Genomic DNA, 27,966 nt, shown 5'->3' with positions numbered 1-27,966 from the left:
ATCCCTCTGAACTATTAAGAAGAAACAACTCACTAATGCTTCAAATTTGCTACAAATCGACTTGAGCTAAAGCCACGGCTGTGCGAGTGTGTCGCGCAGTTCCGAGCACACACACACACACACACACACACACACACACACACACACACACACACACACACACACACACACACACACACACACACACACACACACACACACACACACACACAGTTGCAGGGACGATGATTGGAGCTGCAGCTGAACTGTTACACTGACGCTTCAGTTTGCTGCAGCTGAGGAGTTGTCGTGTCATTCACCAGAGCTCTGCTTGTTTGTAGTGTGTGTGTGTGTGTGTGTGTGTGTGTGTGTGTGTGTGTGTTGGATCTCACAGCTGCAGCTGAAATAAGAGAGCTTTTTGTTAAAATGCTCATCAGAGTGTCAGTTCATCAGTCAGCCCCATGAAGTGGCGCTTGTCTTAAATCAGTCCAGACATAAAAATATGGAGTTTCCACCTCTTGAAATGATCTACGTTGTGGAATAAAACTTCCACTGTGTCTATTTTCATCCTTTTTAAAAAAAAAAAACCCAACTATTTCTGAAAAAATGATTCACCCCTATAGTCTCAGAGGTAGCTTTGGCTGACTTTCAGCGCTTAAAGTCAGTTCGTATGAGCATGATCAGTACGAGCATGAAGAGGATGAAAGAATACGTCTGCGTGCACGTGACGGACTACAGCCGGCCCGCTGCTTTGAAGACGGTACGGTCTTTGCAGTAATAAAAGCTTGAGCCGGAGTAACCTGATCACTTTGAGACCGTGGCGATGGCGCCGCTGACCTTTGTGTGTGGCTCCAGGGACGAGCATTCGCAGGTGCCCAGTGTCCTCTGTGAGGTCCTCCAGCGGGATGGGAGTCCCATGCATCACGGCCAGAGTAGAGCTCTGCTGGGTGATACATGCAGCCTGGAAACAGATGCTTCTAGTGAGAGCTGTGGACATTCAACTCATCTGCAATAAACATGCAACATTTTTGACTAAATAATATGTGATATGTGCTAAAGGGGTCACTCGTTAGCTCTGAATTCTGTTTCATAATAAAAACGTGCAGCTTTTTTACAACTCCAACTTTAAGATAAAGTTAGGACTAAATGTAAACATTTAAACAGACACACAAAGACACTCTAAAAAGAGAATGTCATAAACTATTCAATTTTCTGAAAACTTGAAGAGCTTAAAATGAGATATTTTACCATTTCATGAACAATATGAGCTTAAAAAGTTGCAGAGCAACATTTTTCAACTAATTTGAAAAAAGAGCTGCTCGGAGAGGCGGAGTCTCCCACAAGTAAAGAGACCAGAAAGTTCCTCAATTTGCTAGAAAATAAGTTCCAATCAATTTAAAAAAAAATTGTTCCCCAGCATTGAGAAGACTTAATACCATTTAATCTGCAACACGTAAGATCATGAAAAGTTTTAGAGATTCTGGGGAACTCTCTGTGTGAACAGGGCGTATTTAGGGCCCGTGAACTTGGGGCCTCCAGACAGCACTGCACTGAAAACAGGCATCATTCTGTTAAGGAAATCACTGAACGGCCTCAGAAACACTTCCAGAAATCACTGTTTCAGAATGAGCTTTACTGGCCCATCCACAGTTGCATCTCAAAGCCTCATTGTGCAAAGAAGAAGACATATATGTGAAGATGATTCAGAAATGCTGCCATCTTCTCTGATTTAACTTCATTTGAAACAGACTGACGCAATCTAGAAAACGGTGCTGTGGTCAGAGGAGGGACATGTTGCTCATCTTGTTCCCTGAACACTGTGTCTCCTGGACTTCAGAAGAAAGGGACTATCTGGCTTCTGACCAGAACTGCATTTCTGATGGTGTGGCGGGGCTTTCGTGCCTATGCAGAGTGCAGGTTGCATATATGGGAAGAAAACCTCAATGCTGGTATGCACAGGTTTAAGAGATCCAGAAGTTCCCATCGGAACACCTCTTCATGTAAAGGTCTTTCAGCAAGGTGATGCTAAGCTGCATCCATTACGGAAGCATGGCTGTGCAGGAGAAGAGTCCAGGTCGGCATTTGATCAAACAGACTTCTGATCAAATGTAACTAAACATCTGACTAAGAAGACCTTAGACGCTTGAGCAGCTTGACTCCAACATCAGGCAAGAAAAACCCAAGAAACTGTTCCCAGGCGGACATGAACTGCTTTTAAATGAAAACCATCACCCCAGTGATCCAAAAAGAGCAAATATTTTTTTTATGAAATGCAAAAAAGTCTCACTTTCAAAATTGGATACTAAAAACGCAGGGATTTGCAAATCATTGTGTTCAGTTCTTCTCTACATTTTATAAAGTGTCTCCACCTTTTTGGAGCTGGGCTTGTGATTTCATCTGATTCTTATTTGTATTGACAAAAAGATTTCACTTTCGTGTTAAGAAGATATTTACTGGCTTGACCGAACTGCAATAAAAGTGTCCCAGGCATTACAAAGTATTCCTGCAGCAATGGAAACAGGAACAAGTGTTGAGTTTACCAGTCTTGGTCTTTGTTTGGGAGGCCCTCCACTTCACACCTGAGAGCAGGAGGCGACCTGCGGGCAGAGAGCGGGCTTGAGATAACAGTTCTGTACAGTCAGGGAAGCATGCATGTCCAAGACATGTCTACCTGCTTAGTTTATTTACCATGTAGGTCTGTGTTTGTGGATCGCCCACATCAAAGCGTCATTCCGTGCGTATCTAGTAGATTTAGCTCCTCGTGCTGCCCTGTATCAGTTCAGCGGCCGTATCATCAGTCAGCCAGAGCCGCACTGTGCACTCAGACTCTTTCTAATCACCGCTTCCCAGCAGCCACCACAGCTGGTGGTCATTCAACGACAGGAAAGGGAAAAAGAAACAGCACTAAACCATGCCAACCTGATTTTAAGAGCAAAGAAGAAAAAAGAAAAAAAAACCATAGTGCTGGAGTATTTCTCTCAACTTTTCCTTTTAAAAAGGAGTCTGTATTTTACGGCCAGAACCGGTGCTAAATGTGCTGCAAATCAGGAGCAGACATCCTACACACGGGTTCACTGTGGTCACACGGTGCACGTAAACCCCTGGACGCAAACCTCCTGTTTTATCACTGGCTTCAGGTAGCAGGCTAGTCTCTTTGTACAGCACAATTCAACAGCAAGGTAATTCAAAGTGCTTTACAGAGACATTCAACTCATCATCACACAGTAGAAAATAAAAAGAATGATTTACATTTTTTTTTTTTAAAGAAAGAAAGAAAGAAAGAAAATTACGACGGAGTATTAGGGCCAAACTAAGACAAAAAAATTACGAGAATAAAGTCGTAAAATTACGAGAATAAAGTCGTAATATTACGAGAATAAAGTCGTAATATTACGAGAATAAAGTCGTAAAATTATGAGAATAAAGTCATAATATGATGAGTATAAAGTCGTAAAATGACGAGAATAAAGTCGTAAAATGACGAGAATAAAGTCGTAAAATTACGAGAATAAAGTCGTAAAATTACGAGAATAAAGTCGTAAAATTACGAGAATAAAGTCATAATATTACGAGTATAAAGTCGTAAAATTACGAGAATAAAGTCATGATATTACGAGAATAAAGTCGTAATATTTTGAGAATAAAGTCGTAATATTTTGAGAATAAAGTCTTAATATTACGATAATAAAGTAATATTAAATATATTATATATATAACTTCACAAGATGCTGCTCAATATTCCTAATTTTAACACAGGGAGAAGACTGCTCTTCCTGTTAGAATTCTCATAAATTACCACTTTATTTTCATAATATTACGACTTTATTCTCATAAATTACGACTTTATTCTCGATAATATTACGACTTTATTCTCGTAATGTTACGACTTTATTCTCGTAATATTACGACTTTATTCTATTATGACTTTATTCTCGCAACATTACGACTTTATTCTGGTAAATTTACGACTTTATTATCATTATATTATGACCTTATTCTCGTAATTTCCTTTTTTTTTTTGTCTTAGTTTGGCCCTAATACTCCGTCGTAGAAAATAGAGCAATAGATAAAAACTGTAGTTAAAATATGATCCAGTTTTGAAACTCAAGCTTAAAAGTGCAGATTCGGAGCTTTATTCAAATGCAGCTGAGAACAGGTGAGTCCTCAACCTGGACTTAAACACACTGAGTGTGTTTCACAGTTTCAGCTGATCTGAGGCTTTCGGGAGTTTGTTCCAGACATGTGGAGCATAGTAGTTGAACGCAGCTTCTCCCGTCTGGTTCTGACTCTGGGAACTGATGAAAACCGGATCCAGTTGACCTGAGGGGTCTGGAAGGTTCATACTGGACCAGTCAGAGCTTTACAGACCAGCATCAGAACTGTAAAGTCCGTCCTCCGATGGACAGACAGACAGGACAAAGACCTCAGAGCTGGACTGATGTGGGCCACTGTTCTGGTCTGAGTGAGGACTGGAGCAGCAGATTCCTGGATGAGCTGCTGCAGTTGTGTAACCTGTACAGATGCTGTGACAATAATCAAGCTATTAAAGATGAATGTCTGGACTAGTGTCTCCAGGTCCTGCTGAGACATCAGATCTTTCATCCTTGATTCATTCTTAAGGTGGTAGTAGGCTGACTTTCTTATTGCCTGAATGTGTTTTTCCATATTGAGGTCTGAGTCCACCACTACACCCAGATTTCTGGCCGGGTTTAGATTAAACCTCTGTGTTGACGTGTATAACCTTAGTTTAGTTTCTGTTTAACTGGAGAAAGTACCACCTAGGGCTGGGCGATATATCGAGATTTTAATATATATCGATATATTTTCAAACACGATATGGTACGAGACAATATCGTTTATATCGATTTAAAAAAAAAAATATTTATGATTTTGATATAGCTTATTTTGTGACAAATTGACTTGAATGTTTTATTTGAGATTTGCACAAATGTTTTGTTATTTGCACAACTGTCAACCTCAGTGGAAAAGTCTGCCTGTTACTGTCTACATTGTATTAATTGCACAGTGTATTTTAATTTAATTGTTGTGCAGGAAAGGGATATTTGTTTTATTTTATTCAAGAAGCTTTTTTATTCTATATATGCAGGCAGTTTATTTTTATTTCATTTGTTTTATACATTTTGATATTGTGCAGACCTCTGTTAATAAAGGAACCTGTGTGACATTTGGCACGAGGCTTTGTATTAAAACTGACTGTTTTTTTAAGGGTTTGCCTCAGAAATAAATGAAGCTAACAGAGATGCTATGCTATAATGCTTTGGGGGAAACCCCAATTAAGGCACGGAAAAAATATCGATATATATCGAGTATCGCCATTCAGCTAGAAAATATTGAGATATGACTTTTGGTCCATATCGCCCAGCCCTAGTACCACCCTCACCTATGATCATGAACTTTGGGTAACGACCGAAAGGACAAGATCATGGATGCAAGATGAGTTTCCTCCGCAGGGTGGCTGGCCGCTCCCTTAAAGATGAGAAGCTCAGTCATTCAGACACAGAGATAACGCTCACCTTAATGGGAGAAATAGTGTCCATAACATCTAACATTTTAGTATTGACGCTGCTGACGAGCTCATTGACTGAACCCCCGGACAGGACACGGCAGAAAACCGGGTTAAAGATCTCGCTACTGTTTTCAGCTATACACCATTTTGAGATCACAGCTGCTGTCACATTTGTGTGGACTGAAATCGGACTCTCAAAGAAACCGCAGGAGTGATGGGACCGGCCCACATCAGACCCAGTAACCTCTGAGACCCTCAGAGATCAGTCAGTCCAGAGTGGGCCCCCTCGGTTACACGCTGAGTCAGCCCAAAGTTGTCCAGCGTGTGACCCGGGTCGTGTCCTGAGGGTTATCCACATGGATGTTAAAAAAAGTGTGTAAACATAAAGCTGCACATCTGCAAACGCGTTTCCGTGCATTCACATTCAGAGCACGGTTGAAAATCCTCTGCAGGTGAAAATTGGACTCACAAGTACAAATTGTTTCCACATGGTCTCACATGATCCATCTTTTTCTGCAACTTCAAATTCAGTTCACGTGTCTGTGATTCTCTTTACAGCAGAAGAATTTGAGAAACAAGTTCAGATTTGTGTTCTCACATCGTACTCTACAAGTTCTCACATCAAATCTACAAGCTCGTGCATTTTTGGCACACGTCTACCTTCATAAAACGCCACCAGCTGCGCTGGTGTCGAGCCACTACTTTTAAAAGGATTACTTGTGTGCGATTATAATTCTGAAAAGATGCTTTTAAATTGGACTCTATTTCTATTTATTCAAGCGCGACAGTGTGTAAAAATGTCTCAGGTTCAGATTTTTCAGCTGAAATCAGAAATACTGCACACAGCCTTTCCATAAAGCTCACTTTTTTTTCTCCGCTGATGCTGCAGTAAGCCCGCCTTATGAAAGTTCCTCTTTGCATGCTGATAAGTTGCACTGCGATATGCATTTGCTCGCCACAGCTATTTATAGCGTGTGTGAAGCACAACCACGCAACATGTCATCACTTCCCTTGTGGGGCATGGCTGCTGAATTGTTCTCTTGCTCCACAGGTTTGTTTGTGGTGAGACTGTTGCAGCTGGGCTATATTAACATTTCTGGAAGTGCTGAATGAGATTAAGAATGCAGCCTCCCTCTCCGAGAGTACATCTCCAACTAGTTGCTAGAGCAACAGAAGCCAGACAGTTGCTGCAGCTTCAGGCTTTTCAGACTTAACTGCTCATATATGATGCATTTTTGTGAAAAAAACTCCAACACAATGGGTTTATTTGTGCTAAAACAACACTGCAACGCTCAGCTTTTACATGCAGCGCTGTGTGCCTGCAGTTGCTCCATAAAGCTGGGGAGAAGGCACGGCTGCTAATAACCGCCCTAATCCACTAATGTTGCATTAAATCGGCTGTTTCAAAGCCGAGCCTTTAGATGGTTTTTTTATGCTCGGCTGAAAGCTGAAACCACCTCCTCAGGAATGCAACATCATGCGCCTGAAGGTGTCCTGTGATTAGGATGATGCTTGTTGTGATAAAGAAGTTCACGAGAGAGCCACATGCAAGCCATTTCAGTCAGTAACTTGTGTTTGATTGGATGTTCTGCCTCTCAACACCTTCAGACAGAGTGTTGGATGTACAATGCATGCAGCCCAGAGTGGGACAGCTTTTGTGCAAACAGACCATCTGCTCTGTTGACTCTCCCGGTTGGACACTGGAGCACACACTTTTGTTACAGTGTTGTTGGGGGAGCCGTCAGTCAGCGGCTGCTTAAGATTGACTCTTTGCAGCAACGAGTCTGCGCTTCCAGTATTGGAACCATCTGTGCAGGGTTAATTCAAGACATCTGGAATTTGCCTCTGACGCCAAATGATGTCATCTGCAAAATGGGTTAAGTTGCTGTTGGCTAAACTCTCTCCTCCACCGTGAAACAACCTTAAACAAAGAACCTGCAGCGTGCATCATGTTTGAGACACTATAGCCCTGCTCCTGTTGCCAATGTAAAGTTTAATATTTGTACTATGGAGTGAGTTATTTGTTTTATCAGGCTAGTGAGTGCTTAGTTGATGGTTCTGTCATCAAGCACTGCTTTCTTTGCCAACACTGTCCCTGTTTGCTGAGTGTACAGTAAATGTGGGTCATTTGTTTGACGTGTCATAATATCAAGTTCACGTGTGTGTGTGAACCCCTGCAGGCGGTCTTACCTTGCGATGGCTACTGAGCGAGAAGGAGGGAGGGCAGACTTTCTGATGCTACCCGTCAGGAACAGTAGACAGCAGACCCGTGCAGTTTCAGATCCCTTTAAATAGCTGCTCACTGGCAAACACAAACAGACACACGGAGTAGAGAGCTTGAGGAAACACCATGAGCAGTTGGCAACACAGATAGACAAGACAGGAAGGTTTGAACATGTCAGATCAGAGGGAAGGCTCTCCTCAGGTGCAGCTCTGACTTCCCTCCTTCTCCTTTATTATCTATATCCAGAACTGACCCCCATAGACAAAGGGAGAGATTGAAACTAGCAACATATTACATGCTCGCGGGCATTCTTTCCTCCTGCCCTCTCCCCTCATGGCCCTGCCTCATTGTTTCACTACTTGTTTCAACAAGGCTTCCCATTTTTTTTTTTTTTCCTTGATACCCAATATCCCAGCCTGTCGCTTTCTGTATCAGCCTATGTGTATAGCTCTGCCTATGCCTCACCCTCCCTTTTCTCTGCACGCCGTGTCCTTGTATCCCTGGCAACCGATGATATCATTTAGTCCAGAGCTGGGAGGAAGGCCTCCAGCAAGGAGGGGAGTGTTTGCATTTGTGTGTGATTTTGACATGGAGAAAGAAGGGAGGGAAGGGAAGGGGGGGGTTGGGAAGTAGGGAAAGTCTATGGGCTTTAAAGTTCCTCGTTCTACTGCTCAGTCCTTTTAAACGCCTGCAGCTTTCACGCGGCAGCTGTAAAAGCCGAATGACAGTACTCCGTCAAAAACATTGAAACTTTGCAATTAACTGTCACAGCAGAACTGCCACACTCCTGCATGAGCGTCTCTCTGCAGTGAGCCGCTGCAAACGTGCATCTGTCGCTCTCTGTATGTGCATGTGGGTAAGGATGCAGCTCCTACACCATAAAAGGGAGGATGGGCTGCAGCAGATCAGACCTGTCTCTGGTGGCTCACACATAAAGCCATTAGACTGAGGGGGAAAACTGTGAAGCAACAATGTTCACGCAAGACTGGGCCGGAGCCTGGACGGGCAGCTGGACCTGACCACACACACACACACAGGGCCTGCAAACAGCCTGAAATCCGCGAGGAAACACAACACAGTACAGTACGAGCCAACTATCAATCACACTTCTAAAAATAACAAGCTTGCAGGCCTCTGCTCCATCCCCTTCTCCCCTCCAGTGGAAGCAGCTTTCCCCGGCGTATGCTCCATAAAGCACAGCCCCTCGGAGGGGTGCTGGAATGTACCAAGGCAAGGTCAGCAACCAGGGAGAGGGGTGCATGCTGCAAACAATGCCGGGAAAATCTTCAGCTTTTTCCGTGAACAAAGACAAAGAAGCAGCTTGTCAGCTCTGGGGAAGACAGGCCATGCATGTGAGCGTGAATGTGCATGCGTGCATGCGTGCATGCATGCCAGGCAGCTGGGTTGTGTGGAGAATTGTAACCTAGAAATGCACATGCAGGTGGTTATCTAAGCTGATCCATGTTGGTTGGGTTTTTTTTCACCTTTTTCTTTATTCTTTATTAAAAATGAGTGCGTGTCACATACAAAGGGGGGTATTAGAAAACATAAATACAGTCTACAGTGCACATAAACAGCTGATGTTTCAGTGCAGCCTGCTGTCCCGTGCAGTACGTGACTCACTTCAGACCCTACTCCAAATTCAGGTTAATCATTGCACTTGCTTACAGTCACCACTGCACACTGCGCACACGAACAAGCGCCCACGGGCTGGTATTCAACAGTTCTGGAGAGCAGAAATGTGGCCACAACGCAAGAGTAACCGCAACAGTTCCTCTTCACTCCATTTATCGTTTCACATTTCTGCTCTCAGGCGTCCGGTTTTCTCTGTGTGTGTGGATGTGTGTGTGCACATGAGCGTGTGTGTGTATGTGCGAGCTTCATGGATGGATGTGCAGCAGTTTGCATACACACACTGCAGAGTGATGATACAAATCCCCCAGAAACCATGGCAAAAAAACCCTAATTGATCCTGAACCACAAGTGAATCAATAGCACGCACACGCACGCACATCTCCCACTCTGCACAATGCATGCAGTATATTTCCATCAAGCCATCCATGCAGGTCAAGTTTGCGCTCTCTAGTCGTCGTTTACCTCTTTTTCTTTTTCTTTTTTCTCCTGTCTTTGGTCCGCACAGCCCCCCTGCTCCCCTTTTCCTCCCTTTCACTCCTCGCCACCTTGTCTCACCCGATCCTCTCTCCTCTGTCTCCTTTCTTCCCCTCGCCTCCTCTTCCTGTTTCCACTCCACTCTCTCATCGCTGCACAGGCAATCCACGTGCAGAGAGCGCGGGGGCGGGGCGTCGGGCTGTCAATCACGGGGCGGGAGCCAATCAGCGGCGAGAGCCTCCCGTCCGTCACATCTTTGCAGGGAATAATGCTGCGTTCCATTTACCTCGGAACTCGGAACTGGGAGTGACGTCACAGCCGAGTTATCAGCGTTCCAGTTACAAAGTAGGTAAACAAGTTTGTAGTTCGCATATACCACATGAAAAATGTAAATTACACTATAGCAGCATATATATGCCGAACAATACTTGTATACGACTGATTTAGTGTGACCAAAACTAGAATGAAGTGCTACGGATTTTTACAGAGCTCTCTTCTACTGTTTACAACCGGGGCAGCCATCTTGGAATGTGAACTCGGGGGTGGTGAAGACTCTCCCACTTTCCCAGTGGGAAATCCCACTTCGAGGGGCGTTCCAGTTGAAAATTCCGACTGGGAACTGGGAAATCCCCACTTCCGAGGACAAATGGAACGCGGCATAAGAGGAGGCAGGAGGAGGGGAAACGACCAGACAGAAATAAAGGAGGGGAAGTCTTTATTTCTCTTCCTCTTGTTTGTATGTGTGTATGTGAAAGAGTTGGAACACGTCCAGTACAGTAGAGGAGATATTTTAAATCTCTCAATAGCGGGGAAACAATATTTCGGAATTGATGGTGTTATCAAAGACGTACATCTAGATATTAACTAATATGTTTGTTTTACAATGAAAAAATGTTATAAATGTATTTATATTTAAGAATAAAAGACAATGCTCGATTCTGAATTGGATTTAGTGAAATGGTAATAAAGGGGGGGCACTGGTGTTTAGCTCCCTGAGCTCAAATGTCAAGTGACAGGAGGATCACCAGCGGAGGTGGAGTCACTTATCTTGCTTCAAAGAGGGAGGGTCTACTCTTTGTAAGACACAATGCTACACCAGATCTCACTCGGCTTATTTCACCCTTCGCCGGCCAATAAAAAGCAGGCGGCGCTTCCAGTGCCAGTAGAGACGGAAGAGAAAGGGGCGAGGAGCCAGACGTGTGAAATGGTGGAGGCACACTGGTAGTAGTAGTGGTGATGGTGACAGTTTTTTTTTCTTTCTTAACCTCTAAACTGCCTTAGTAACAGCCACTGATCCGCCCAAATGCTATTGGTCAGTGCTCAACCCACGTGGGTGTTTGGACCAATCAGCAGGCTTTGGTGCAGACGCTTCAAACGCGAGGAGAATATTTGTCAAATCGCGCCTCCTGGTGGCGAAAAGAGGACTCAGCAGTCACCGCCTGTACTTTATTTCCTCTTACGAAAACCTCAGTTTCATGGTTGCCGGCAAAAATTCAATTCAATTCAAATAAAATTCAAACAGTTTAATAGCAAACTTTAACATCAGGATAATAGTGTGACACAGTGGAAAACAGTGTAAGATAAATTGGTAATTTCCCTTCATGGCTAGATGCTTGAAGCCACAATTTTTGTTTTTATTAGACAACTTGCTTCAGCACAAATGTGAATAACCAAGCCCGCACTGCACGGCCTGATAATGGTCCAGTTAAGTGTAATCGATGTTTAATCAAACTGCATATGCAGCTGACAGACTGTATTTTTAAAGGCCTTCATCTCATCATAAAGCAGCTCGGAACAATACTGCCTCCTTGTGGTCAATATGCAGTATTGCATACGTGTCTCTGCAACTGAACGCATTTCCACGATTGGTGTGTGAGTATTTATAAATACGGGTTAAATGATTAGTGAATGGGGGTAGGATTAAATAAGTTTACACTTCTTCCTACTCCTTTTTGCACATGTAAATTAAGATATAATTAATAATATATAATAATATATAATAATAAAAAGCCACCTACAGGAGGCTGCTACTCGTAACTGGGAATAACCAAAGCCTCTACTGCACATCCCGCTGTTCCTTCTGATTATTGCTTCTTGTTTTTGTTTTTTTGTTTTGTTTTCTGCTTTTGTTTTGTATTACCAAGCTTATTCTATTTGTCTCATCACCTTTTTAGTCTCTCTCGGTGCAAAATAACAGTAATTCCCCCCTTTTCTTTTTTTTTACAATCTTCCCTACAAAGTACTGCTTCTTACCTGTATGTCATTCAATGTTATATGAGTTTAAAAAAGGCCTCCAATGTAAACAAGTGTAATGCTTTCTTGGAATAATGCCTTTTAGTTGACTTTGTATCAGCGAATCTGTACTGTCATGAAACTGTACCTGATCCTATGCAATTCTTCTAATAAATTCCTCAATCAATCAATCATATCAAGTGTTAAAGTATGAAATTCTTTGTTTTGTTGTTTTGTTTTCTTCTCTTAAATTGTTGTTTTTTACACAAAATAAATCAAATCAAATCAAATCAAATCAAATACTGGCCAAGCCTCAGTCACCCAGAAATGTCTCTCTTCCTCCGTGTCTTTAAAACGACTTTTTATATATATTTCATATTATTGTCTTTTTTTTCTTCCTTAAAGATTCTCAAGGAAAATAACTTGTACATGATCAGATGGCCATCCTTCATAAAAAAAAAAGTCTGTTTGATTTACCATCAGATCTGCTTGCTTGAGTGCCTAACTATGTTTGCAACATCATGTCAAATATTTATTTCTTTAACAAAAGGGAATTTAGGTCACACGTGCCTTCTTTGCTACATTTGTCCCTGTACAGTAGTATTAGCTTGCATTTTCCTTTTTTTTGTTTTTGCCATTTTTAATTACATCATTGGTGTACCAAAGTTATTTATTTCTACCTTACAATTGTTTGTTTATTTCATAGTACTGAAGATCAACAATAAATTCTTCCGTTTCTAACTGAGAAAAAAAAAAATTACTTTTTCAATGACAGTCAGGGATCTCCCGTGTACATGGATCTTAATGAGGTGGGAAATGCCCTTAACTACATAGATTCATTTGACATCAACAAACAGACAGACATGCATAATAATACTTACAACAGGGTCACATGATCTACCAGCTGTAACCTGTTTTTATCACATATTTTAAAATCCAGTTACCTGCTCACTCGCAATCTGAACTGTATGAAAAAGAAACTAAAACCCCACCGCTAGAAAAGTCGTCACATTTCTGAGCGTGAACATTAACTCAGCAGCAGCAAACTCTCCCAGTGAGGAGCAGCAGCGGGCCGCTGAGCCGGGTCGCTGCCTGGTCTGAATTTATAATTCTAATTGGTGAAAATGCTGACAGCTGAAAAATGTCTGGTCACATAACTGCATCATCAGCCCCGGCTGCATAAGTTATGATTGTCATAACTCAAGATTAGATCGGAGAGGCAAGCTGCTCCCAACAACACTCAGCCCCTCAAACTGACTTATTAGGGCAGTGAGGGATTGTAGCTGGAGCTAATCTGACAGTTTCTATTTGCATAAGGCAAACTTTGGCAGAGGGCAGTGTAGCACAGTACTGCACAGACACTCCAGTCATTGATATTGATGCACTTGTTATGTCCTTAATGTTTCACAGCATTTAGATCAATGGTCCCCTACAATCTTTGTCAACTGTATCCCAGCAGTTTGAATGGGGATTTGGGTTAAGTATCTATTTTAAATATTTATCAATTACTATCAGACATGAGCATCATTCATCAAATAGTTAAAAGAACATTCAGGAGTTATAACAAACCCTAGGTTGATTATTAGTAGTGTAAACCTTCATTAGAGGCTGAAAATTTGAGTTGAGCCTTTGATGAGACTCCGAAATGTCATCACACGAGGAATTTATATCAAGGTGGCGGTGACAGGAAGGCAGTGCCTGTACAAGCAGTACTTTTTATACGCTTTATTCATAGGAACTGTCACTGCACATTTAATTTAAATGACATTTTTCAGTCTCATCAGATGCAATCATCCCAACGTTAATTACCATTTATTCTGTTCTCACTAAAAACAAAAGTTTACGCTGCTGGCCAATGAAAGCGAGGGTTCTTTCAACTGCAGAATGCTTAAGACAGCAAAGGAAATCATCCATTACTGATTTAATTTGTCCGGTCCATGTTAACTAGTTTTTATAGGCTCTTGATCATTAAGCTGCTTCTCATTGATGAATAAAGCAGTATCCCCTGGTTGAGCTCATCTTGATTGGACATGTGGTCGAAGAGATAAACTGCTGATTCTTCTTTTTACAAGCCAGTCAATGCATCCGCCGAGCAGCACGCATATTGCTAAATTGTAAAGCCAAACATGGCCTGCAGTGCTGGAGACAGAACTGTGTTTAGCCCAAGGCATCAAGTTTCAGTGGGTTACAAGAGAAAGATGAAATAGATAGTTTTAGATGTGGGAAGTTGTTTTGAAAGGCCGAGGACAAAAAGTCTTGGAAACGGGAGGATAGTGGAGGATACTGGAGGATACTGCCTGATGGATTCATTGCTCTGTGTTCAGTTGAGCTGCCAAAATAGGTCAAGGACCCGGTTTGGCTGAACACAGACATTTGCTGTGATAGACCGCTGCAGTTTCTTGATTTGCTTTAAAGTACTTCAGAGGGATTTTTTTTTTTCATATTCATAAGCGTCTTTGGAAATCTCTCAAACTCATCTGCAGTTTTTGCACTCCTCGCTTCATGGCCGGTTCCTCTCAAGGAGATCCATTCTGCCCCACTCTCAGAAACGACACCCCTCCAAAACCTTCATAAATGTTAATTTTCTCTGATCATGTCTCCTCACTTATATTACTATATGCTGCTTTTTGTGAGGCAGGACTTCTGACTGGATATTTAGCGTGGACTTTGTGCACACGCACGCTTTGTCCTCATGAAGCTAAAACTTTGCACTTTATCTCTCTTTCCCCATTGCCTTATCCACCATTCACCCCGACGATAACCGGTCACTCCCGAGTCTCTGTGGCCTTTTGTTCACCTACGAGACCGATTAGACAGTTTTGCATTTTACAATTACGCACACAGCACACTCCAGAAAAGCCCATTTTACTCTCATTGGTTTCAAATTCCAGCAACTTCTGTGAATGTGGAGGACAATTAAAGTTTTAAAAGACATTTGTTCACCAATACAGTTCGAAAGGAGCCAGTTCACAGTTATCACCTCGCCCAAATATTTGACTAAACCAGCAAGTTTAATTGGCTTCTGTCACAAAAGTACATTCATAGTCTCATTTAGAGCTGACAGAGAAAGCCTGTAAGTATGTTAATAATTGGTAACGGGGCAAAGAAGATGCACCCAAACCATCCAGAAAAGCTTCCTTCTTTGTCACAATAGTTGATATTTCTGTTTAAGTGTTCACTAGTATTCATCATGCAAAGCTGACACATCCACGTATATCCAAGTCCTCTCTTTTGTCCACGTAGGTTCAGCTTTGCATATCAGCTGAGTGATATTTAAATTATACGTTCAAGCATTCGCTGTCATAGTTTCACACAAGACTCAGTACGAGACGGACCAGACGACCGTGAGGATGTTGGCTCCTTTAGCTCTCGCTTTTATAATCAATCATCTTGCATCTGCAACAGTTGTTCAGGATTTCAATCATGTGGAGCGATGCAAGGACTCCCTGTACATGGGGACGCCGCCGCGGGGGATCAGCGAAGCCCGCCTGAAGAAGATATGCCAACGCTACGCTGACAAACCTCGATTCGTTACCCTTTACGATCCTCAGAAGCGGATCCCCGTTTACTCGGCTTACACCTTCAAGAAAACGGAGGGAGACAGACGTGTGGACTACCCCTGGATGTATGAGCCACAGGTCAGTGTTTCACTTATCCCACAGATCTCCACTAATGTTAGCTACAGTGATGTAAATATGTCTGGGGGGGGGTATGACAATACTTGTTTATTATGGCAATAAGGAATTGAAGAATAAGTTTTCTTCCTTCTCTCCAGCTGGCAGAGATCGATGGGAATGGGAACATGCTGCCCTTCCCCACCGGCTACCTCCACATGAAGTTTGAGGACAGCCAGGCGGTGCTCAATGACTACTCTGACGTAGTGCTTTACGAGAGAGGCCACTTGAACCCGGACCAGCACCAGTCCACTCCCCACGACCGCGCCGCCACCTACACCCTGACCAACGTGGTGCCAGAGATCCGCGAGTTCAACATCGGGCCGTGGCGGGAGTACGAGGAGCGGATCAGGGTCCGCCTCAACAACTTCTGCCGCGGCACCGCCTTCATCGTCACCGGGGTGACCACCAGGGGCAACATGATCCGTCGCAACAACCAGGACCGCGTGGCCATCCCCGAAGACGTGTGGTCGGCCTACTGCTGCACCGACTACGACCGCAACTCGCCACACGACGTGCGCATCCGCTTCCCGTCCCACGCGGCCCTGGGGAAGAACGCCAAGGAGAGCAACAGTATTCACGAGATGCCGGTGCAAGAGCTGGAAATCTTCCTGAAAAGCAACATGGATGTGGATCAGAACCTCCAGATCTTCTATGACAACTGCATCTCTCCTTCACCTCTCCCTCTCTACCTGCAGCACACCATCTGAGAGCAGCTACGCGGTTTCTACTCACTTCTGCAGATAATACCTGTGTGCTGCAAAAACCCTCATGAAAAAGTCTTCCCATTGTTAGAAATCTGTCCAGAAATGTTATGAATGATTCTAAAATAAATGTGCATTTATTTTAACTTAATAAAATTCTCCTGATCCCCTTGTTCTTGTACCTCTCTTTTAATGACACACATCTTACAGGACTGCAATCTTGTCGCCAACACCACAGCATTTCCATAGTGGAACTTCAGAATTTACATCAAGCGCAACAACGCTATGTTTCACAGTAACAACTCGCAGAGTTCAGTGTGATGGGAAACAAAAGGACAAAGAAAGAAATGTCTGGATTCCACTAAGACTGCGGTTCCCTAAGGCCACTCGCTTGAACTTCCTGTAAAATGCTGTTTTAGGGCTGTGGCGATATTAGAAATTGCTTCCCCTCATCACATTCTGTTGCATACATGAGTGTGGATGTTTGGCCTGTTATAAAAACTAGATTTGACATTTATTGCTGCATAATGGATTTTGGTGTCTTCAATCATTTTTGTTCGGTTACAACTAATAAAATAAAAGTCTTTTGGATGTTATAAAAATCCACCGACAGCCACATAAATCTATCCAAAACTTCCCTAAGTTTTTAATAGGAGACCGGAACCCTTGCGAACTGAAGCTTTTAAGAGTGGTCATTAAAAAAAAAAGTCAAGATACTGTGGAAGTGCAGGAGTTGCTCTGTGCTGCCGCGCGTCACGCTGCCATCTAGTGTGGGAGGATGGGAAGTGTTTGCAAGGACAGTTTGCAGAGAGTACAGCACCAAATTCTCTGCAGTGATAACTGCATCGAGGATCTGCTGTTATCAGCAAGGCTTCTTATGTATCTGTAAAACGAGGGGGCAGGCTAAGTACTGCAGCTGTGGAAAACGTGCAACACACAAAACCCAGCGGTAGAGATGTAGAGCCCCCGAGATGATTTATATTCGTTGTGTTTTCCAGATAAATATGTGCAGGAATGATAATGTGGTGGTTAGCATTGTTGTACCACAGCTGGAATGTTTCTGGCTCAAATCCCAGCGGAGGTCTTTCTGTCAGGGTTTTCTCCCGGTGCCTCAGCTTCCTCGGCCAAAAAAACATGCACGTTAGGCTTATTAATGATGTTAAATTGATCTTCAGAGTGTTTGTCTTCTTTGTCTCCATGGGAACCAAGTCCTTTTTATCCAGAAATACAAGGTAATAAGTTAAACTGTGGTGTAGAAGCTGTTATTTCACATTGAGGCTCGAATGAATAGAAAGATATTCATTAGCAGGAGTTTATGCTTTTTAAACAACAAACCTTTTCCCAGTGTAGTTCAGCGTATTTGCTTTTATAATAATTTATTTGGTGCAACGGCTGAATAAACACAGATCAGAGGATGATCCTCATCATAAAACTGGCGCTGCATAGTTATTTCAGGCTTTGAAATGAAAGCCATTTGGAAATAAATGAATGGAATGACAATCAGAGTTCAGTTTAAGTAGATGTCTCTGCACACTCAAGCAGTCACATGGGCTGGATTTTGTTGTTTTTTTTAAGCGAAAGACAACCTCTTCAGAGATTTTATCGTGTTGCGGTATCGCCACTTTTACACGAGGACCTGAATATCACATGAAGCCAGTGTTGCTCTTTGATGGGTGCCACAAAGGAGCAAGCCTACAACAAACACGACCATCATCCTGCAGCCATGGAACCGCCTGATGACTGCTAACCAAGTGTGTTCAGCTTGAGCTTCCTCGACAGCTCATCTGAGACTGTCCACCTGCCTTTTTTTTCTGTATTTACACCTCTAAAGTGTCATTCATGACAGCTTTTTTTTTCTTTAAATAAATGAACTTTAGATGGGATATTTGACAATTTTCAATCCTTTTTTCTTCTTCTCATGTGTCTGATTGGGAGTAACTACGTCTCCTGGCTGCTAAAGAAGTCTTCACAGTACACTGTGGTAAAAATGCAGTATATCCCAAGACTGCTGCTACAAACCTTTACTCTGCAGTATGAATTATTGAAACTTTAATACTGACAACTGTATGCAACTAAAGACTGTGTGGCACAACTTCGAGGTGACTCTTCATGTGCTCGCCAGACCACCATCTGAGAGGATGCCCCTCTTCCTCTCACGGACACAACTAGTGTTGAGATTTGATTGACCACAGGCAACAAAAGCACTGCATGCAAGCAGAGGTTCAACAAAATGACAAAATGAAATTTCAAAAACTCTTTTACTTTGCATTTTTCCATGGCTTTATGACTCAACCAACCAATTTGCAGAATCCAGACCAGAGTGCAGTGCACATCACCTTCGGTGTGAAGGGGTCTTACTGTAAGTGGGTCTCTTCTTTTTATGGCACAATATCATCAGTTGCAAATTAGTTTTTTACTACGTGAGAAATAGAGTGTTTAGTATGAGAAAAAAAAAGATAATTGTCTTTCAAGATAAAAGTCTTACAGTCAATATGTAAGAGTTAAGACCCCAGTGATAAGACTCGTATCAAATCACCTATCAAACGGCAGGGAAGAACTGTTTGTTTGTTTTTTACTTTAAGAGAGGCTGTGTAAAATACTTATGAGCAGTTAGCGGCCACAGCACCCTGAGTTTGGAGAGTCAGGAAGGAATTCTGATGAGGAGCGAGGCAAACAGCTCCTCAGAGCAAGGGCCATAGAGGAATAATTTTCATCTTCCAAAAGGAACTCATACCCCATAAATTTCATAGCAGCTCCAATGAATGCTCTATTAGATATATTTAGACTGTGTTGTGACCTTTATACTAGACAGTTTTGGTATTATATTTGTTTTACTGCTGATTGTCCCTGAATCAACTTGGTATATGGTCCATGCAACTAAATACACCCTGCAACACTGTATCACAAAATGGGACTGGGTGCTGGACCTAGTGTGTCGCGGGTTATATATCAACAATACTGCTTTGACATCAACATCTATGAAATGCTGTGACTGCTGTGACAGTAGAACACATAAGTACTTAATACAAGCCTTAAAATATCCTTTTACTCAGGCTTCAAGTGAAATGACAGAAAATCTTTAACAAAACTTAAAAAAAATGGAAAACTGGAAGTATTTTTGTTTTTAATCAATGTTTTGGACCAAAGTAGGTATTCTTAGTTCCTCATAACTCAACTGTTAGCTTAAAATGTTAGCAAAAGCTTGTTAAGTAACTAACCAGCTACTTACTAAACTCACGACTAGTTACAATCCAGTATAAAATGTGACAAAGCTAGTTAAGGAGAGACGAACGTCTCCCTCCCAGTGTCCCATGAACCCAGCTTCTTAAGAAAGAACAAATTTGACTATATCAAATACACCGTTTTATTTATTCTATAACAAAGGAAAACACTGTAGTGGCTGTTGTCTCTTCACAATATTCATGCTATATTAAATCATTTGTCTAAATGATGTATAATAATAATTATTATAATAATAATAACAAAACCAAATGGGCTCCTTGAACAGCAGTTAGTCTCATTCTGCTCTAAACAAGCAAACAAACAAAGAAACAAAAAAATGAAGTAAAGAAAAACACATTTAGCCCCAAATGGACACATTTAACAGAAGTGGGTTTTTGTCCCTGTATCTGACTGTTTGTGTGTGTGTTTATGAGTGATGTGTGTTAACTTTCTAACTTTGGTTAACTCCGCTACGCATTTGTGGAACGCTTGAAGTTGAAACTCCAAAGTCACCTGGCAACAAAAGATTCTATTTCCTGATTGGCTGAGAAATTCTATTTCTGATTGACCGATAGGTTGGAAAGTCCAGACAGCTGCTCTGAGCTGTATGAGCGCTCAGCGGACAGTAGCGCAGTAGCACAGTAGCATAGTCTGCCTTTGACTTATTTTTAAGATTGGCTGTTAGAATTTCTGTGCAGTTAAGTAAATCATTTCTCAACGTGAAAATCCAACTTAGACTCAATTCATGCCAGCCCTGGTTACAACTAAGCATAAAAATATTAATTAAGCAAATTGAGTAACCAGCTAGCCACTTACTATGCTGATTAAACAGCTAGCTTAATTATTTATTTCACTTATCATAACTAAACTTAAAAATATAGTAACTGAGCTTTCTGAGCAAATCTAGCTACTCACTAACCTAATCAAACAATTAGCTTAGTTACTTAGCTTCGTTACAACTAAGCTTAAGGATATTAATAACAAAGCAAATTAAGTAACTAGCTGGCTACTACTTAACCTAATTAAATAGCAAGCACAGTTACTTAGTTGCAAATAAGCTTGAAAATGTTAGTAATAAGGCTGGTTAAGTTACTAAAGCCGGGCATACACTGTGCGATTATCGGCTCGTTTTGAGCCGATTTTCCAGTCGTGCGACTATTTTTTGGATCGGGACGGATTTTGACCCAATCGTTGCTCGTGCCTCGTGCAGTGTACGTGGGGTAACGACGAGAGATTAACACCTCACGATGAGCTCCCGATCACAAATCGTGACGTCGCAAGAAAATCAAGTGTGTTTGAAATCCTGGTCGCTCCTCGTGAAGGAATCGCACAGTTGAAGCAGCTACGACCCGATTGGACTCATCATTTCGCAGAGAGCATGCGCAATCTCTGATGTCACGTCAAATACTATTATTTGTAGTTTAAGTGTTGCAAATTCACATTACAAATCATGTTTTAATAGCAGAAAAAAAGACTGCATTTCCCACGTACGGTGCGCGTCGCCGCGTACCCTACGCCGTAGGCTTTGCGTTGGTGTAACGCGGAACCATAAATCAGCCTTTAGTGTGCGCTCTGCGCTGTTCTGAACACTTCTGTTGTGCTCATTTTGCTGGGACGCTGGGTCCCTCCGCCGAGACACAACTTTTGCGGTATGCGTTCATTGTTGTGTCTAAAAATGATGTGCAGTGCACACACCCAATCAGAAACAGTACAGATAAAAAAATAAAATTATAAAAAAATAAAGGATCCCCATAACCTTTGATCGGGTGGGCAGGATGCACGTTTGGGTGGGCACAGCCCCCCCCCCCCCCCCCTGCCCCAAAACCGGCCTCGAGTTCCAGTACACAGAGGTCTGACGGGAGGATTATGATCGTATAGTGTGAGCAGACTGGTCGCATCCGAGCATCGGGTCGTACAGTGTGAGACCAGAAATCGTGGGCTCTGAACTTTTGAACTCTGCGATCTAGTCGTGCAGTGTGAGATGGGGCAGTCTCAAACGATTTCAAATATCGCACAGTGTATGCCCAGCTTTACTGAGGACTTAATAATCTAATGACACAGTTAGCTTAGTTAAGCTAGCTATGTACAAGCTCTGGTTTTCTTTAAAAAGTTGGCAAAAAAAAATAAAAAATCAGATTCCTGGAACGCATGGGATGTTTTTGCATTTACATTCAGGTCACCAGGAATATGAATCAAAATGAAAGCAAAAATAGCTCCATGTAAAAGACTGTTCAGAAATGTTAACCACAGTGTTCGTTAGTGTTTTAGTTATTTTGCATCCAAGTGGCCAAATAGCATTTCACAGTTGTATAACGGCATCTTTGCATGGAAGATTATTAAGGCCACTGAAGACAAAAAAATACAGTTCTGAGAAAAAAAAAACTTTTTTTTTCTCAGAATTCTGAGATCAAAGTCAGAATTCTTCTCAGAAATGTATTTTTTTTTTCTTCAGTAGTCCTAATACTCTTCATTATCTTTGGCCACAAAAAAAAGGCAAAACATTTGTTTAAGAATGTCTTTTAATGTTTTCCAGTTCAGATACACAACATACAGTGTGTAATAGCCTCTATTTGAAATAGAAATATTAATTTTAATTCTTTTATCCCCTTCTGGTCATTTTGCTCTCTTGCGCCTCAAGTTACTGAATCAGACTAAATGAAACAGACAAACAGGTGCAAGCCTTCACTGTAACATTCCAGCATTAAATGTTATAAGAATAAGATATTTGGATCTGTGTAATGCTCCCCCCCCCCCATACCATAAGCCAACATCGAATTTATAGTGTAAACATGTAAACTTGGTGAGTGTGCTTCCATTATTCGTTGGCAGGTCAAACCCTTGTTTCCAGAACAGAAAGAGAGACAGAGAGTAAGACAGAGAGAGGAAATCAAACTATTTTGTGATGCTGTTTTTGGAAGCGTGGGGAACAGAAACTCACATCAAACAGCTGGGTCACTAATCCCATAAACAGAATGTGCAGACAAAATTGCAGAAGGTAGCAAAACAACCACCATGATCATAGCCTGAAATAAGACCAAAAGAGTACAAAGGATTTCACAACCTCACAGTTATGGGATTTACTCTATGATAATGCTCAGACATTGTGAGACAAAAAACAATTAAATCTTACAGCATCACAAGTAAAACTCCTTGATTTGTGGCTTGATTTGACCACATTTGTAACACTATCTTTTGTTTTTCTGCCTCATTTCTGGAATCCTTCCGACTTCCCCTTCATTCATCTGTTCTGTGCAGCTTTTCTTTGGCTTTTTTTCACCAATGACAGAACTCATTTCATCCGAAAGCTGCCTTTTAGGATTGAGGGGATAGTGCCAAGTGTGCATGTCATGTTTTAGACAATATGTTATATTCAGTAAGAGCATGTTAATCACAATATCAAGGCTACCCTGAGCCAGAAGCATTCCTTTTTGAGTTTATGTTTACCTCATCCATGCTGTGATTTCTTTTTAAATTCATTCATGTATGTTAATAAATGTACTCATGTGCCCATAACCTACTGGGATTTGATCTTGAGGTCAAAGAAATAAAAGAGAGTCAAACGGACTGTACGCATGAGGGCTAAAATCAAGTAAGTCATCTAAACTTGCACCTGCTGTCACAAAGAAAAGATCCGGCCAATCACTCAAACCAAACAACAAACATAATATTTACAAATTTCCATGTTGTTCTCTTACATTTAAAAAAAAAAAAAATATACAGTTTGTTTTTTGATGTCGGTTTTGTCCTCGCAGCTTGCTCCAGTCCAGCGTGAGAGATGGCAGTCTGGCTCCAGAGCACATAGGATGCTGGACATTACAAGGACGGGGAATTACTCCCACTTGCCTGGGTTTTGTGGTACATGGTGTGTAAGTAATGTCTGTTAAATCATGTTTTTAGGATGCATCCACTGTGCATTGATAGATCGAACTGTCGAAGTTATTTCGTCATCAGTGTTGATTCACTGCTTATCCGGTGATGTCTTAATGTCACAGTTTCTTTCCCTTTTTTTTTTTTTTTTTAAACTTTGTCATTGTCCAGGGTCCTACCCGTCTCTGTGTTCAGTTGTGCGAAAAATGCGACACGCGCAAACAAGGCTCTCTCATCTTTTGACCATAAATATATCTTTTCCTTTCCCCCGTCGTGCAGAAGCAAGAATGGTGAGACAACAAAAGAGTGGATGAAAAGATAACCGGCAAGCAGTCCTCGGACACTTGAAGCATGTGGCTCGGGTCAGTCTCGGATAGAAACCAAATCGAGGCTATTCATGTAAATTAGTCCTTTCTCTCGCTCTCTTTTCCTTTTTTTTAACTTAAAAAGTGCTATCTTCAGGTGAGATTGACAGACGGTGACTGTTCAAACTTGACAGCTGCAAAAAAATGAAGATAAAGAGCAAAAAGCATATGTTCGGGGGAATTAAAAAGGCTTTCATCAGTCTCTGGTAGATTTGCGGCACAGCCTCAGTGTTAGGAAATGAAAAAAATAAAATAAACAGGAAATATTTACTCTCTATTATAATTATAGTTATACACAATATTCATCTCTTAATACTTTAATACTTTCTGAAGTACCACAAAGTGCTGCTGATATTAAAATAGAAAATGAAAATGATTTTCAAAATAATAACAATCAAAAAAAAAAAAGAAAACTCAAGACAAATTATCAAAAAGATAAACTTCGCTGTCCACACACTTAAAAAAAATAAGAACATGCAACTATTCCACACAGCAAAATAGTTAATCAAACTTGATATACGTATGAGGATATATTGAATCTGAGTTCCCTTGAAAGAAAAGACCAGCCACAGTGCAACATTTAGTGTAGTTAAAGAAAAGCAAAAAGAAGTGTGTGTGGTTCAAAAACAAAGATGAGAGGGTTGGCACTTTTTCTGATGGTAACTCCTTTTGTGAGATACAGTCAGGATGGACCTCTCCAGGCGGTCCACTGGACGCCGGTGAAAGAGGAACTTTATCACAGTACTTGGCACCAAGAATGCTGGTAAAAATGAGATATCAGAATATCTTTTTTTCATTCATATCCTTACAATTTATTAATAATACATCATTTACATTTGTGTTTCTGTATAAAAGACTCCCAAAAAAAAAAAGAGTTCAGAAGTGATTGTGAGAAAGAAGGAAATGGATCATGTCAAAGGTTTAATAAAAAGACCGACGTAGATGCAGGATGAGAGAGAGTGTGAGGCAGTAGAGGGTGAGAAGAGGTTAAATGATATTAGGAGGATACAGACAAATAATGGAGGGAGAAACAACTGAAGTAATGGACGTGATTCAAGCTTGTGAGGCGCAGATGCAGCGAGTTCGGATGGGCAGCCTGGATTCCAGGTTGCATCTGATGGACTGATTGGTATTCAGTTATTTCTGTACTGCCCAAGAATTGAAGCCCAAATCTGGAAATGTTTGGAAAGCAGCAGCAGTGAGTTTATAGCCTGGCCATCGATCCTAATCCTGCTCCGTGTCGTACCTCTGGTTTCAACTCTCGTTTCCGGGGGACGGTACCAACCGATGCAGAAGAAAACTGCCGCTGAACGCCACTGGAAAGGCCTATAACTGATCAGAAAAATGAAGCATGTGACGCCCCCGGACTAATATCGAACAGACATCCTCAGTGGCGAACGGTGGCGTAGGAGGCGCCGGCGAGTGAATAATGGTTTCGCAGTAAAAACTCGTTGATCCAGGGTGGTATCAGCAATTCTGCAGCCCTTTTGGTTGATTTGAATAGTGGTTCTTAGACGCTCCTCTATGAATCGTTGTATAAAGCCCATCCCCGCCTTGTAGCGATTTGCTCGGTACGTTCTGTACCAGTGGAAATAGACCCAGACCCATTTCACAAGAGAGAATTCTCTCAAAGTGAATGGCTATGGCTGTCCAGGGCTTGTGAGCTTCTAGATTTTGAAAGTAAGAGAAAAACACATTTTTAATTAGCATAAATAATCGAAGTTTTAAATTAGATTTAATTATGCACTTCTGCTGTCAAACAGTGTTCATTCTTGCAATCCCCGGTCTGCTAATACACTCCACACAACAATAAAATCTCAGCTGTTGGGGCACAGCGCTCAACACCGGGTGCCAAATCTCACTTCCAGATTGGGCCTTTAAAGCTGCACTTTGTAAGTTTCAACAAATTAGGGCTTTTATGAGAGACAGCTTGCCGGGGACATATGGTGCTTCATTCAGGGCTGCTTGCTACTGTATCATACTTTTGTTAAATGAATGAAAATGTATATTTGTTTTCTTTGTTAAACATAGTTTTATACTGACAGAAGAAAAAAAAAAAAAAAAAAAAAAAAAAAAACAAAGCACACACATGCCCCAAACAACTAAGCTACACATTCGATGTCTGACTGATTCTGATACCTCTGTGAGGGAGCTACAAGCGTAAAGCTGCATGTTTAGAGACCTTCCCCAGCACCAGGTATTCAGAGAGTGATGACAGGTAAAGCGGTATGAGCCCAGGATGACGTAGGAGCTTTTCAGTCAAGTCCCTCTTGAGTTATGTTTACAGTTTAGAGGTATTTCACTGCTTCAAATCTTACAAACTGCAGCTTCATTGGAGGGCTTAATGAAGAAAGAAGACAAAACGAGAGTTAGGAGGGATAGTGGGGGGTGAAGGTGGAGTTTGAATGAGACAGTGTGTGGTGCGTCTCTGTGAGCCCAGAGAGGGGGAACAGAGCCTGTACCTGGTCCTATACCCGGGTGGTGGAGTGTTGGTGCGGGAGGGCGTTGTTGCTGTGGCTGGACACGGGGGTGGTGGAGGGGGCGGGGACCGGGGGGTATGTGTTGAAGGGGTGGAGGGGCTGCATGCTGCTGATGGTGCTGGGGATCATGGTGATGGTGTTGGCGGTCATCAGCGGCACGTCTTCCGGCGCCCGCCGCAGGGCCAGCGTGTAGTCAGGCGGGCACACGGGGGGCCGCAGGGGCTCCAGGTCGCCGTGGACGCCGCGGGACGGGAGGGGCGTGCCGTGCTCCACCCGCTGCTGCTTCATCTGCAGCGACATGAGCTCCTCCTCCTGGCTCAGCGCCAGGTCGTTGTGCGGTGGGGCCCCGACCACGCCCATGCCGACGCCCATGCCCATGCCCAGCGTGGTGCCGCGCTGCGGGGAGAGCCGGCGGTGGCGCCTCTGCATGAGTTCGTGGCGCTTGTCCCGTTTGTAGTAGAGCGCGGCGAAGGCCAGGACGTTCAGGAAAAGCAGCGAAGCACCGACGGCCACGGTCACGCTCAGCTCCGTGGAGTAATCCCGGGTCACATCCGGGAACGGGGAGTAGCGGGGCCTCTCGGAGCCGTCGGGCTCCGGTGGGTACGTGGCGATCTCCGGGTGACGTGTGGAGCGGGTGCCGGGGTGAGGGAGCTTCCGCGGAGGGGGGCCCCTGGGTGGCAGTCGGGTGGTGATGGAGCTGACTAATTCGTCATGCAAGCTGTGGAGATGTGGCACCAGCTCCAGCCAAAAGGCCACCTTGTTGGCACGGTAGTTATCTCTGACGCGAGGCTTCAGGCCAATATGCAAGTACTGCTTGTCTTTGGAGCTGAATTTGGTCCAAATCACCTCCTCGAAGCGGTTAGGCTTGGTGTGGATGAACGTGGTGTCCTGAGGTACGGGCGAATTAGGGTCCCTAGACAAAAAGAGAAAACAAACAAACATATAACCACATTTAAAGGATCTTTCTTTAAATGCATAGACACAATCAGTACAGATTCCCCGTCTACCTGGGAGGACGTTTCTTATTTTCTAACTCACTACAGTTGGAAAGAGTTTTAAATGCGTCTGCTATGATGCGATACACTTTTCTTTTACATGGATCAGCAGAGTATGGGAAATAATTCACCATTCTTGCCTTTTCACGAGGCTCCAGACCGCAATGAATCTTGGAGACAGTTGGACTAAAATTTATGACAAAGAGCATCAGTTGACTTAAAAAAAACATGACTGAGAGTTTCTTCATTCAATCATCATATCAGATCAAATGTTACAAAACACCAACAAAGGGAACAATGAGAGAGACAGAAAGGTAAATAAATGCATAACATTGTGACGTCGAGACAAATCTGGGCCCGGTCCGTTAACACACATGAACCCATTTATCATAAGCAGTGATAAACTATCATGTGATTTTCTAAAAAAAAAAAAAAAGGTAATGACCTTATAAAAACAAAAGCACCTCTTATTACTCACGAAATTGCCATTTATCATCGTGCGTAGGAGGCTTCAAAGGTGACGATAACAAGAAAAATTGGTTGTAAATATGGGAATTAAAAAACTGAGGGGTACATCGTCTGTGGAGT

At 42.4% G+C, this 27,966-nt stretch overlaps 3 protein-coding genes across 6 annotated transcripts in view; 1 reads left to right on the top strand and 2 right to left on the bottom strand.

Moving 5' to 3' along the window:
- LOC133459761 (lysine-specific demethylase 6B-like) overlaps window positions 1–9,988 on the bottom strand; it is a 34,710-nt gene extending 24,722 nt beyond the window's left edge. Inside the window, exons 1-4 of one of the 2 annotated variants that reach the window (XM_061740039.1) lie at window positions 9,828–9,988; window positions 7,697–7,808; window positions 2,520–2,576; window positions 817–940 (exon numbers count right to left, since the gene is read on the bottom strand). In XM_061740039.1, coding sequence (XP_061596023.1) covers window positions 817–935 — 119 coding nt within the window. In that variant the 5' untranslated portion in view covers window positions 936–940; window positions 2,520–2,576; window positions 7,697–7,808; window positions 9,828–9,988. The remainder of the gene's footprint in view (window positions 1–816; window positions 941–2,519; window positions 2,577–7,696; window positions 7,809–9,827) is intronic. The other variant, XM_061740040.1, reaches the window with a different exon arrangement.
- A 5,400-nt stretch (window positions 9,989–15,388) lies between these two features.
- LOC133459762 (endonuclease domain-containing 1 protein) lies at window positions 15,389–16,848 on the top strand. Its single transcript, XM_061740042.1, has 2 exons — window positions 15,389–15,709; window positions 15,847–16,848. Exons 1-2 carry the CDS (start codon window positions 15,422–15,424, stop codon window positions 16,453–16,455), a joined length of 897 nt encoding a protein of 298 aa, XP_061596026.1. The 5' UTR covers window positions 15,389–15,421; the 3' UTR covers window positions 16,456–16,848.
- Window positions 16,849–22,190: 5,342 nt separating this feature from the next.
- nlgn2b (neuroligin 2b) overlaps window positions 22,191–27,966 on the bottom strand; it is a 116,810-nt gene continuing 111,034 nt past the window's right edge. For all 3 annotated transcript variants that reach the window (XM_061740037.1, XM_061740035.1, XM_061740038.1), the window contains one exon: window positions 22,191–27,296. In XM_061740037.1, the coding sequence (XP_061596021.1) occupies window positions 26,372–27,296 (925 nt within the window). In that variant the 3' untranslated portion in view covers window positions 22,191–26,371. The remainder of the gene's footprint in view (window positions 27,297–27,966) is intronic.

This window comes from Cololabis saira, chromosome 14 (genome assembly GCF_033807715.1).
Source record: "Cololabis saira isolate AMF1-May2022 chromosome 14, fColSai1.1, whole genome shotgun sequence".
NCBI lineage: Eukaryota > Metazoa > Chordata > Actinopteri > Beloniformes > Belonidae > Cololabis > Cololabis saira.
Note: the sequence above shows the minus strand (reverse complement) of the source record. Positions and strands in the feature narration are given on the sequence as shown.

What these genes read in the sequence shown, in the direction of transcription:
- LOC133459762 (XM_061740042.1), top strand. Translation starts at nt 15,422, where the DNA reads ATGTTGGCTCCTTTAGCTCTCGCTTTTATAATCAATCATCTTGCATCT. An exon ending in CCTGGATGTATGAGCCACAG is followed by an intron (nt 15,710 to 15,846) that starts GTCAGTGTTTCA and finishes CCTTCTCTCCAG; the next exon opens with CTGGCAGAGATCGATGGGAA.